This window comes from Cyprinus carpio, chromosome B10 (assembly GCF_018340385.1).
Source record: "Cyprinus carpio isolate SPL01 chromosome B10, ASM1834038v1, whole genome shotgun sequence".
Classification (NCBI taxonomy): Eukaryota; Metazoa; Chordata; class Actinopteri; order Cypriniformes; family Cyprinidae; genus Cyprinus; species Cyprinus carpio.
Window position 1 is genome coordinate 16004237 of NC_056606.1, and position 13389 is coordinate 16017625.

At 38.1% G+C, this 13389-nt stretch overlaps 1 protein-coding gene across 4 annotated transcripts in view; it reads right to left on the reverse strand.

The window, feature by feature from the left end:
• The window catches only part of cux1a (cut-like homeobox 1a), a 119460-nt gene extending 108620 nt beyond the window's left edge, over positions 1-10840 (reverse strand). For 2 of the 4 annotated variants that reach the window (XM_042732820.1, XM_042732821.1), the window contains exon 1: positions 10678-10839. In XM_042732820.1, coding sequence (XP_042588754.1) covers positions 10678-10740 — 63 coding nt within the window. In that variant the 5' untranslated portion in view covers positions 10741-10839. Of the gene's footprint in view, positions 1-10677 lie in introns of all 4 variants that reach the window. The other 2 variants (XM_042732818.1, XM_042732822.1) reach the window with 2 other exon arrangements.
• Between the last annotated feature and the right edge of the window lie 2549 nt (positions 10841-13389).

The following is a 13389-nucleotide window of genomic DNA, read 5'->3' on the forward strand; positions in this document are numbered from 1 at the left end:
ATAAGACCGCGGCTAAATTAGGAGCCACCATCATATCACTTAATGTACTGAGCATCTGCGGCTCCTCAAGAATAAAAACTCCTCTAACAGTTTCCAACAAAAACTCCTGTTTTTACAGACACAAGTATGCTCATTAGATTATAGAGTTTAAGTGAGTTTGATAATTGTGCTTTTGAAAAAAAAAAAAATTATAATAAAAAAACATTTTGATTTGTTCTAATAGTGCACTCATTTTATACACTACTGTTCAAAGGTTTGGGCTCAGTTTTTTTTTTTTAAAGAAATCTATAGGATGCATTAAATTGATCAAAAGTGACAGTAAAGACATACATAATGCTAAAAAGACTGGAGTAATTGCTGCTGAAAATTCAGATTTTTCATTACAGGATTAAATTACTTTTTAAAATAATAAAATAGAAAATTGTTATTTTAAATTGTAATAACATTTTACAATATTACTATCTTACTGTATTTTTGATCAAGTAAATGCAGCCTTGGTTAGCATAAGAAACCAACTTTTGAACAGTTGTGTAATTAATTATATAACAAATGGGTCGAGTTAAAAATAGACAATATTTAGAATCTTGAGTGGTGCTTTGGACAGCTATGGTGAATGGCTTTTTAATATAAAGACTGCAATACTCTTTGACAACTTTTGTTAGAATTCATAAAAGATAGCAAAATTATAAGATACAGAACTTTAATCATACAAAAAAGGTACAACTTCTATAATTTGTTTTTATCATATTTTTATCAAGGAAAAATTGGGGGACAGGTGACCCCTAAACCAGCCTATATTATTTGTTTCTTCCTTAAAGGGATAGCTCTCTTAAAAATTTTAATTCTATCATCATTTCATTCATCAGAACCACATGTTGTTCCAAATCCGTATAACTTCTTTCTTATGCAGAGCACAAAAGAAGATATTTTGATACCACAAACAACACTGGGTCCCATTGTATAGACAAAAAACAAGGAACAACATAAAGGTGAGTAAATGATGACAGAATATAACAATAACTAGGCTAGTTGTAGTTTTTAATGTAGTTTTGCACATGCCTAAACCACAGAAGTCAAAAGGCCACAAGGCCTCAAAGCGACTATACAGACTACTTTTTTACCATTACTTTGAATATATATTAGGGAAAAAAAAAAAAGTAAAAAGTGAAAGTGAAAGTTACGTGACATACAGCCAAGTATAGTGACCCATACTCAGAATTCGTGCTCTGCATTTAACCCATCCAAAGTGCACACACACAGCAGTGAACACACACACACCGTGAACACACACCCAGAGCAGTGGGTATCATTTATGCTGCAGCGCCCGGGGAACAGTTGGGGGTTCGATGCCTTGCTCAAGGGCACCTCAGTCGTGGTATTGCCGGCCCGAGACTCAAACCCACAACCTTAGGGGTAGGAGTTAAACTCTCTCATCACTAGGCCACGACATCCCCTTGCACCACAATGAAACATATGAAGGTTGTTGTGCGTGTGCCCTTCCTTCCAGTTCTTATTGAGGAAGGCTATTTATATCACTAGGATTACGCACACGGCACAAGGTTAAAAAAAATTTGGCATTGGAGTCTGGAGTGGAACTGTCTGGGTCTGCTGGTTAATCCATTCATTTAGCCACAAAAAACACCTGTTTATGCTCAAGACAGCTAAGTTAAACAGCAGTCCAGATGTCTCTCGACAGAACGTACTCATAGGAAGTCACCACGCGAGACATTGGACAAAAGAGTGTGTCACCTTATGACAGGTATCCTGATACCGCCGTGGCACTTTCTCAGTTGGCAATCAAACTGAGACTACGTGCCAACCAGAGAGAGTCTGAATGTGAAACGAATGAAAGAAGCAGAAACACAGAGAGCAAAAAGAAAAAGAGCTTGGGTCGCCCCCCAAAGGGTTGGCATCTTATGTAACCCAACACAAATGTGATTCATCCTTCATCTGAACACACAAGCTGCGAATGCCCTCTCTTCCCGCAAACAGTCTTCAACGTCAACAATCCGCAAACCACCGACTGCACAAAAAAACAACTTTCGGCTGCTTTCAGAAATACCAACCGGCAACGCGAAACACAGGCCACAGCTGACCTACTTATTCACACCTGATTATGCTGGCACACTATACACAATGCAATATGGCGCAACATCCTCTGGCCCATGCCACGGTCAGCAACAACGCAGGGCTGTTTCAGCAGTCTGAGTACATTTACAGCTGACGGCCACTGATGGAAACTCAGGCTTTTCAATCATCTCTCACAGCGAGCGGTAAGAAAGCGTGAGAGAGAGAAGGAGAGCGAGAGAGATAAAGGGAGAAAGAGAGGTGCACGCCTCCTACTCGCCTCAGCTGAAATGGACTGTTCATAGCCCCCTAAGAGCCAGGCTTTTATCGAACATGGCATGTGAGTGAGATTCCAGCCTCTCGAGTCTCCCACACATACATTAACAGTTGCGACTGCGAGTCTTCACCAGCTGCCGCCGCGTGCGATCAATACTCTGATATTTAAAGAGCAAATACAATCTCTATTTTTCAAACAAAATCTCGCCCAGTAAATTATCGAGCGATGGGACGGCGTCTGCCTGCTGTTTGAACCGAATACAACATCATGACGAGTCATTTTGTGTTAAGATAAATAGCGGTTTGGCTTCACTGCTAGCTAGTTTCACCAATCACTCACAGGAGAAGTCAACGTAAAACTTTGTTTTTGGAAATAGTCAATTTTCATTTCATTTTTCAGTGGAGTCTCCGATTACTAGCAGTTTAACATTAGCAGCTAGTTTCACCAATAATTTGTGGTTGAAGTCAAACTATTTGAGTTACAATTTAAGGAGAACAAAATGTTCAACGATGTAGGACGAGAAAAATGAGTTCAGTAGCGTCAGTTTGGAGATGGAGCAACTTACTTATGAATAAACACCACAAAGACAAACACTATTATTTTGTACATAAAACTTAATAAAAACTGGTCCATTTTGATTTCATGTTGATTTTAAGAGGCAAAGTCAGATATAATTAACAGTCTCGTCAAGCACTTGCACCAATAATTTGTGGTTGAATTCAACATTAATAATTGTTCGCATTCAAAAACATTTGTTTGTCTGTAATGTGAAATATTTCTGAGGGTAACAGAATATTCAGATCATCTATAAATGGGTTAAAATTCAATAGATTTTGACTGAAACAAGCAAAGTTGGTGAAAAGACGTCAGTTTAAGACTATCAGTTCATTTTTGTACTATGAAGGCAAACATTTTAATATACACAAATTAAAACCAGGAAAACTTTATTTTCAACATTTTGATTACCTTATTTAAAAAAAAAGAGCTTCATGGCTCGCAAAGTTTCCCTCTTTGTCTTGTCTTTTTGCAGAAATTTGATAATAAATTCAAATTAGAATAAACCGAGGGTTGCTATAAACCACATATTGACCACTGGCGACAACAGCAGACAACGACGAGATGAATAAGCTTCAGAAACAGGAAGATGCACCTCATTAGTTTTATGCACAGTAAAGTCACAGGCTTTGTCAAGGCCTTTGATCTCCGTGGTTGTGATTATTTAAACATATCTGCGGCGAATTAGGATGGTGCGGCCGAGGCCTCAAAATGGCAGCAAAGACTGGAAATAAAAACATGCTCTTCTCATCACAGACACAGAGTTGGTGAATCTTGTCTGAAAACAATGGATCGGGTTGCAGTGCGAAACGTTCAACGATGGGGTAATCATAACAAATGTTAGCGTGATCCAGCTAGGTTTAAAATGGTTGTTTATGAAAGAATCTAAATGTACAACCTGCATGAAAGCACTGTAATTTTTGTTTAATGTAGCCATTAAAACCGATAAATCCAAATGACATGGAACAGATAACATGGAACAAGATGACAGTCGTAATGATTCTTAAGTATAAAATCTGTTTTAAGTGACAATATACAAAAAGACCATTTGACTAAACTTCCCTTTATCTCTCTCTCCTTCGCTCAGGAAAGAGGGCAATCTGAGCAGATCTCTTTCCCATGGCTCTTAATTCAGAACTACTTCCCTCAAACTCTTTCCAGATGTTTCTGAACAGAAGCAAATAAAACGCTGTTCTAACCTTTTTCCACAGTCTATCACAGTAATAACCTGACGCATTGTTTTAACACTATTTTACATAAATATTATTCAGCAGTCCATTTTCTCCTGTTCAGGGCTTTAAGTAGTTTTTGAACGACCACCAGGAAACAATGTTCCAGACCTTTATTTAAAAAACAAGCAACTGAAGTTTTCTAACCATTTTAAAGATTTCAATCTGTTATTTTCATGTTACAATTTGTGATCATACAGTTGTACAAGTCAGCATTAACTGCCATTTTAACCCATTTTACTTTTGTAATTTGACATTTCCAACTGAAAAAATACTGAGCAAAAAAATTAGATAAATAAAAATAGGTTAGAACTTTTTATCAATGAGGAACTGATGGAATAAAATGGCTTAAAATATCAAAAGCTACACTCAATGTCAGTCAGCTAAAACAAGATTGTTTGACTATTAGTTGCATTATCAAATAAACAGTGTGGCCTTGGTGATGTCAGCAACAAAGTAAAGTAGTTTCAAAGGGAGCAAATTTACCACATTTTAATGAAAGTTTAAAAAAAAACTTTCTTATTTTGAAATAAAATGCACAGAGAACTCAGTCGCAATAAAACAAGAAACATTCATCAAGAAAGTTTAAAGGGTCTATTAGATTTGCATGGCTTAAAAATGACTGTTAAAAACAGAAAAAGACCATTATAGTGCCATTAAACTTTAGTTTTCATTTGCAATTTGCTCTTTTTCTCAATTCAGTTGCTGAAAAACAAATCAGAGGCGTTAAATTCCTTCAAACTGGAAGAATTTCCAGAGTGCACGGGTATGCAGACTAAACACGCCATAAAGTATGAACGAAAGGAAGTGAGAAAGAGAGAAAAAGAGAGGAAGAGAGAAGAGGTGGGAGGGGCAAATGATCTCATCCCCTCCTCCAACTCAGGCTCTATTTGAAATGGACGGCTAATTATGCTGGTGGCGTCAGAGTTCTGGCTTCCCTGTGTGGGGCGGGAGTGGAGCGGCCCCCCTGTGAAACCCCAGCCCTCAGACACAGCAAAAGGGGGCAGTCAGTGAGGTAATGACCGTGTGTATGAGCGTCTGAGAGAGGGTGACCGAGAGAAAGAGAGAGAGAGGAAAAAGTGTGTGCTGGCACATGGCCTCCCCCCGATTCCCATGGCCACTGAATTCTTTCTGCCATCTTTATCTCCAGCAACCGAGTACAGACCGATCAGCAAAGGAAAGAGGGGTCAGCCGACCAGCCTATAAAAAGCACTCACTTAAAAGGGTCATATGATGCGATTTCAAATTTTCCTTTCTCTTTGGAGTGTTACAAGCTCTTGGTGAATAAATAAGATTTGTGAAGTTGTAAAGACTAAAGTCTCAAATCCAAAGAACTATTCTTTGTAAAAGTTAACACTCATCCCCGCCCCCCTGAAACGGCTTGTTCTAACACGCCCCCACATATCTACGTCACTATGTAGGAATATTTACATAGACGTTCACGCAAAGAAAGAAGGTATACCTTTTATTCTCGTTGTAGTATTGTTGTTGCCGCCGCCGCCATGTCGTATATACGCTGTGTGTTTCACTGTGAAAGCGAAACTAATTTGTTTGGCCTTCCAGAAGAGGACGATATCCACTTCATCATGCCTGGAACTGATCCGTGCTGGTCGCTGAGGAAATACATCAATTTTGCACTGTGGATCGCCGGATCGGCTTTCACCGTGCACAAAGCGGAGTCCAGCCCGGGATCGTCACATGTGGTTGCTGCAAGAACAAGGTAAGCTCCTTCTTACATCCGCCTGCCGCACCGTTCTCAAGCCGCCCGCCTCCGCTCACTCAAGGCCACGGTGTGTGATGCTGTTTCGTTGAGAAAGCGAAACTACTTCGTTTTTGCCTTCCAAAAGAAGACACGTCTAGAAATCATGTTTATATCACGTTTGTAATGGGTTTTATGTTTATGTCTCGTCGCTCTGACCGGACAAGGGATCACAATGTGTTAGGAGGCGTAACATTTCCATCACACACTTGAGGCATTCGGCCAATCACAAAGCGCTGAATAGCTGGCCAATCACAGCACACCTCGCTTTTCAGAAGGCTGGGCATAGAGGAGAAACAATAATGTACAGTATTTGGAAAATAATGTGTTTTTTTTTTTTACCTTAAACCGCATAAACACATTTCATTACACCAAATACACAAAATAATGTTCTTTTTAGCAGCATCATATGACCCCTTTAAAACACTTCATTATTTAGTCACTTCATATTACAGATTCCAGAAAAAAAAAATCTATTTAAGCATGTATCTATAAATATATATTTAAGCACACACAGCTTTATCATATACACAAGCTAAAATACATCGGGGGCCTTCGGAATGGTTTGATTCCCTCTTCAGACTGAATAAAAATACATCATCATCAAGTATTTATCACACAAGAACCGAATTTATCCCCCTTTAAAGGAGCTATACTCAGGCCACCACTGCTGGCCTGATCACACGAGATGGCAGACCACTAAACAGAGAAAAAAACTCTTATTTTAGATCGCAGCACCTCCCCGAGCAGGTAATTCAAATACTGTGGGATTATCGACGTCTGGGCTGGAATGGTAGTAGAACAAGAGGTGCTCAAATACCAGATCTGAAACAAAGTGCTAACCTATTCTTTTCAGTGACAAGCACCGCTACTTTTTTAATAACCAAAGCAAGGCAACAGACTGAATCTCCTGTCACACACAGGAAAGGTAAATGTACTGAGAAACCACTACAGATGGATCTTATACTACATATGTAATATTTGTAATGTCTTTACAAATATGAAAAGGCTATTAGTGTACACAATTCACACAAAAAGGTTTTTTTCTGTACAATTTGGTCGAATTTAGACATAATATATATGAAAATGTTTCGGTTTTTTTTCAAAAATGCTTATTAAGACACTCAAAGGGCCTCGCAAAATGTATTAAAAGTCAAATGAACTGCTTTATTATAGTGTCCAAAGATGAAAATGCTATTAATGTATACAATTCACACACAAAAAAAAGTTTTATTTCTGTATAATTCGGACAAGTTATTTTCTTTTCACAAGCAGCAAAGGAAACGGTAAAGTAAAACCTCCACAGATGGACCATATGCTACATATCTAACATTCTTCATGTTTTTACAAATATGATAAGGCTATTAATGTAAACAAATCACATTTTTTTTCTTTTACTGTACAATTTCATCAAATATAGAGCACATAATGGTCACACTATATTTTAAGGTCCAGTTCTCACTATTAACTAAGACTTTTGTCTCAAACTCCCAATTTGCTGTGTATTAATAGTTAGTAAGATAGTTGTTAAGTTTAGAAATGGGGTAAGATTAAGAGATCTAAAACATGGTCATGCTAAATAAGGCATTAATAAATGCTTTATAAGTACTAATAAAGAGCAAACATGTTAGTAATATGCAAGCTACTTAATAGCGATAATTGGTCCTTAAATTAAGTGTTATTACACATCCAAAAATGTTTTTTGTTGCATAATTTATTATCAGTCTAAACTGTGAGATAAAAAAAAAACAAGAGTCAATTTAAGTGCTTCACTATATTTTATATGAATGTGAAAAGGCTACTAATTTTCACAAAAGAAAAAAAAAAAAAATGTGGAAAATTTTGGTCAAATTCAGACCAAATAATATATCTGAAAATGATTTTGGTTTCCTCAAAGTGCAAATCAAAAACAATGGAAGGGCCTCGCAGAATTTATCATCAGTCTAAATTGTGAAATTAGACAAATACAAGAGTCAATTGAAGTGCTTTACTTTGAGGCTAAATTTGGAGAGGCCACATGCAAATATGTGTGTTGTTTTGGGGCCTCATATATAGTTGGCTTGGTTTTGAAGTGGTCAGGATCTGAGTCTGCGTGAATGTTTGGGGTGGGCTCCACAGAGACGCTGTTGTTCTATTCATCTTTCATGTCAGCATTAAAACCATGCCTAAAAGTAGTTTACCCGCATTTTCACAGACACGTGGAGACATTCCTGCTCACTTTTTAGGGACTTTCCCCATTCTTTCGAATCCAGCCAGGTGTCAGTCATACCGTTATTATTAAAACAGTCAAAATACAGGTGCTCGATTCATTAAGTGATGTTTAATGAAAACACTCCATCTGCAAGTGATGAATCTGCTTAAAAATATTCAAATGCAAATATCACGCATCATCCCTGTACTCGTCCAATAAATTATTAACCAAGATTATCTGTTAATTATCTATTACAGTATGAAAAGTGGATGATGGCACATCCAACTATGAGTATAACGTCTGGCAGCCTAATCTGCGAAAACTCTTCACAGGCGTACAGTAGAAGATCTTAAAGATATAGCAGCACCATTCATACAGTAACCACACAGAGGAACTGAAAACGCGACAGATTACGCTTGTATGGTGTTTAGGTACACAGTGTACCGCAGCCGGCCCATGTGCCCCTCATTAAAGATATCAAACACATTTTAAAGTCATCACAGGGGCCCAACACAGGTCCAGACAAGAGACTCTGCTCACATCTTGATGGTGGCAGAACTGCCTGCGTCAATCGCTAATCTCTCCACGTTGACGCACGAAAACTCGGGACCACACACCAAGGGAGGTACACTTACACCTCGCCTGCATTCGCAGACCTCAGAGCCACGTGGTGACAGAAGGAGGCAGGTGACACCGGCAAACAAAAAGTTTGAGTGAGACGAAAAGGTCTGTTTGGAGTCACAGGGAAATTATAATTAAGATGACTTTATTCCACTGTCTGGTGCGGTTTTTGCAGGGTAATATGAGACATCTGACTCACATCGAGGCATCAATTAAGCATAAATCGGTGGAGTTAATCAGAACAAAACAAGAAATAAACTCATTTAAAAAATTCTGAAAAACAAGATTTGAATAGAAGACACAAAAGTAGCAAGAGAGAAAACAAGATGATAAATAGCGTCCATGACATCATCAAAGCATGAACTCCCTGATGCCAGTTCTTATCAGCCTGAGAGAGAGAGAGAGAGAGAGAGAGAGAGAGAGAGAGAGAGAGCATTGAAAATTTAGAGTCACCACATCAGAATATGCCCAGCTGTGTGTGTGGTCCTTTTATGTTCAACCCTATATGTCTGAACCCTAATTGAAGAAACGATTTTCCTAGAACAGAACATAATCAAACAGCAAAACATCTGACATGCAACGAGTCGGGCAATGTTTTGACTATTACAGATTAATGTTACACAAAAGCTGAATAGCATCTCAAAACATACTGCAACATATGCACATATATAGTATTCTACAATTCGCTTTCATTTACGTTTATAGTAGTATATTTGACAAACAAATATTTTAACATGAACCTTATTTATTAAAAAATATGAAAAATATTCTATAGTTTTGACGTAGAAAAACGAATCGATCTAAAAAGCTCGTTTTCGTGTTATCATCAAATGATATAGAATTTTAAATGACTCGGGATGCTTATGAAGATTATTTAGAAATGGTTAGTGGTAAGAGGAAATTTAAAGTTCGACGGGAAAATAGGTCAGCGATTTTTTTTTTCTTTTCTAGCTAAGCTTTGCGACCTCAGTTCATAAATACATAAACTCATAATCAATAATTGATATAATCATGGGTCTGTTGTTTATGCCTAACCAAACGCGACAAATGCACTTCATACTCCTACAGCAAGAACACCTCATATAACGAAAGAGTTCTGACTTTGACAACTAATCAATTTTAAAAACAAATACCACAACTTCAAAACAAAACAACTGCAGAGCAAACAGAATCTTTACGTTCCCACCTGCGTTTAAATATTTCTGTAGAACGACTTAAGCATAAGTTATATGTTGAAAAAAAAAAAACAAGACAGAGTGATAAGGCATTAATTTGTTTTAATGAGCCATTTAGTCGGGCTCTGTAACTGAATAACGAAATAAACCGTCTTTTCTAGAGTCTCACATCTACATTTCCCCAAAAAAACGTTCATCTGTTCGTGTTTGTTTATTGTTTTGTGTTTAATTGTTCCTGTCTGGCGCAGGTTTAGCAGCCAATTCCGTCTTCACTTTAAACTTACCTACTAAGCTGAACTTAGCGTTTACTAACTTCATAAACTTCTAAAGTCACACAAAAAGTGCTAGTAAACAATAAACGAGGTAAAATCTAAAAAGGAAGGCAGTCTAACGTTAACTCCTCTCTCGTTACTAAGCAATAACGTCTCGGTCCAGCACAGCGCCACCCGTGTAGCGCGACACACTTCTAAACACAAAATTATTTCCACAAACATACTATCTAAAGCTCTTCAGCACAAACTATTCCCAAAACATCCCGAGGATGGAAAGGAGCGGGAAAGAACCGGGAAACCTAAGGGCTCCCGTTGCCGAAGTGGCCGCATCCACCTTGACCGTGATGGTTGATCGATGGGAATTGAACAAAGAGGATCAATTTCCGATCAGCGCGAGAGCCGCTTTAATCAATGGGCACCGAACCCGGCGAAAGAGCCGACGCGAGAGCAACGCGCCAGACTCTCAGCGCGACGCTCCCCGGGAACGGCTCACCGGCACACACCGCGAGTACAAAGCGAAAGGAAGCTGACCTGGAGCTGCTGCAAATCAAACCGTTTCCAATATTGAAACATCGATCCCGCATTGGCCGCCATCTTGAGACATATTGAGACGGAATGAAAGGCTGATAGAGAGAGCGCGAGAGGGGCTGGAGTTCAGCGCGAGAGAGAGAGCGCGAGAGAGAGAGGCGGGGGAGCGCGCGCAAAACACGGAGCGGAGCGGGTCGAACGGCGCGGGCGTGCGAGGAACGGAGTTATCGAACGAACGCCAACCTGCGATATTGAATAGGGCTACTGAAAACAATTATTGAGAGCGTCCTCAATAAAAGGCAGAAAACGCGGGATGGAGTTTTCCGCGTTGAGTCGAGCTCCCCGTGGCGCAGGAGCGGGAGGGGGGTGCTGGATACGTTTTCATCCGTTAAAAGAAGAGAGTTTATACGGTTATTGATTTTTTATTATCACTATAGATAGATATTACGAGACGCTGATCAGATCTGATGCGAACGGAACGCGCCGCTTGAGTGTTTTATGTTTCTCGTGGTCAGAAGCTTGTGGCCTGTTGTTGTGTTCGTACACCTGATATATTGATTTCTGATTTGTTTTAATATATCATATGTTCTTGCGTGTACGCAGTTGTCTTATAATGTTTTTGATGTTGGTCGTCTACATGTCCAGCTACCCTCTGTTTGTACTCAAAAACCAATACATCTATTATATTGATTTTATGGCCATTCTTGCGTGAAGAATGTGGATACGGCGATCGATAGCTTCAATAAAACGAAACACAATCTAACCGTTCTCCATGTAAATACTGCATGAAGCGATATGCATTTGGAATGGTTATGGAGGGTGTTTAAGATGGTGGCATTAGATGATTTGATGTTATAACATAAACCCTTGTCCGGTCGATTCCTGATGAATTGTAAATACTGCTTTTGAACTTGAACTTGGAGAGCAGCGACCTCTATTGGATGCGTGCAGTATCGTCTCGCCTAATTGTTTATGATACATGGTAATGATCCAAAGTAATCGTATTAATTGTCACAATTAATGATGATAACCAATCATTGTTTAGCCAACACTGTTAACTGCTGGACAGTGATTACGATGATTACATAAATAGATAATTTATTAAGTAAAATTATTATTATTATAAAATTAGTGGGAAAAAAATAAATACTACTTAACCAGATAATATACTATTAAATTCAATTATTTTAGAATTGCAATTATTTTAAAATTATGTTTTTTATTTTTTTTAAAGTTGTTAAAATTTTTTATTATTACTATTATATAAGCATAATTTAATATATATGAAATTATATATATATATGCTATACATAATTTTTAAATGTATATTAAATAATTATATATATATTTATATATATATATACATGCATACATATAATTAGTGATGTTAAATCATGATTATGCTTATTTCAAAATACATTACTTATTTAATAAAACTTAATAAGATTATTTTTGCATTGTGTGTGAACTGCACACAAACACATATATAATAAAATATAAATATTAGATGTTCTTTAAATCTTTCTCATATGTGTGTATGTGTGTTCTTCCAAAGTTAATATTCTGAGGTGATTCTTTTGCTCTTTTAACCGTTTAAAGGTAATAGGCTTAATACACTGTCAAAAATGGTGGAAACGATACATAGAAACCATCAATTTTCCTAACCATTTACTTGTCACAATAGTAGTATTGGTCTTTTCTACTTGCTTTTATAAGCTTTCGACTCAGTTTCAGTACAGGTTGTCACTTTGAACACTTTGATTGTAATTCAACTTTATTGTCATCGTGCAAAGTCCACAACAAATAAAAACACAGTTAGCACCTAACATGTGCTTAAACAGTAAAACAACATTAAAATAAGAATTGTTTTAAATAAGAAAACCACAGAAAATGCTGTACAATATAATATGGCACACAAATACAAAGAAAACTACAGTTAAAAACAATAATAGAAAAACATTTATCTAATCTTATCTAATCCTTTTTTTATCTAAAAACATTTTGTGGTACCATGCAAAAAAAGAGTAAGTACACCAGAATTTATGTAAGAAAGTCAACAATGATCATTTTAACCTTAATTTATACCACCAGATTTTTGAGTCACCAGTTCCATGAGTTTTGTTCATTAGTAGAGCAGTCCTGATTCTCACCACCACCACCGCACACAGACACTTAAAGAGAGAGGATGGGGGGTTCAGTTCAGACCCCGCAGGGTGGAGTGAGAATTGGAAGTCCCATGGGTCCTCATAAGTGCTCCTCCCCTCGGTTCCCCTCACTGAGACACCAGGGGAGCTGCACAGGAGAGCCGGTCCCACTGGCGGTTTGTTTTTTCAGGCCCACTGGAGCCTCTGAGCACCCAGCCCCCCTCCCTCCGCCCAGGCGTGCACACACCTCATGGGAGCACAATTAAGAGCTGTCTCTCCTGCCTGCTGAGCTGTGGAGGACTCCCTCCTCTACCCTTCCCCTTTTTTAATCAAATAAGCCTCCTCTTGAGGCTAGTCCTCGTTTAAAAAGTCGGCATGCAGGATTAGATTTTAATTATGGAGATGCAAAGACATGGCAAATGAACATAATGAAGAGACAAGCAGAGATGTGAGGAGGGCATTGTTCTGGGGATGTGTGTGCATGACTGTTTCCATATGCAACCCTGGATCTGATGAGCAGTGGACAGGTGTCTGATATTTAGTCATAAACAATTAATCTTTACCATAAATA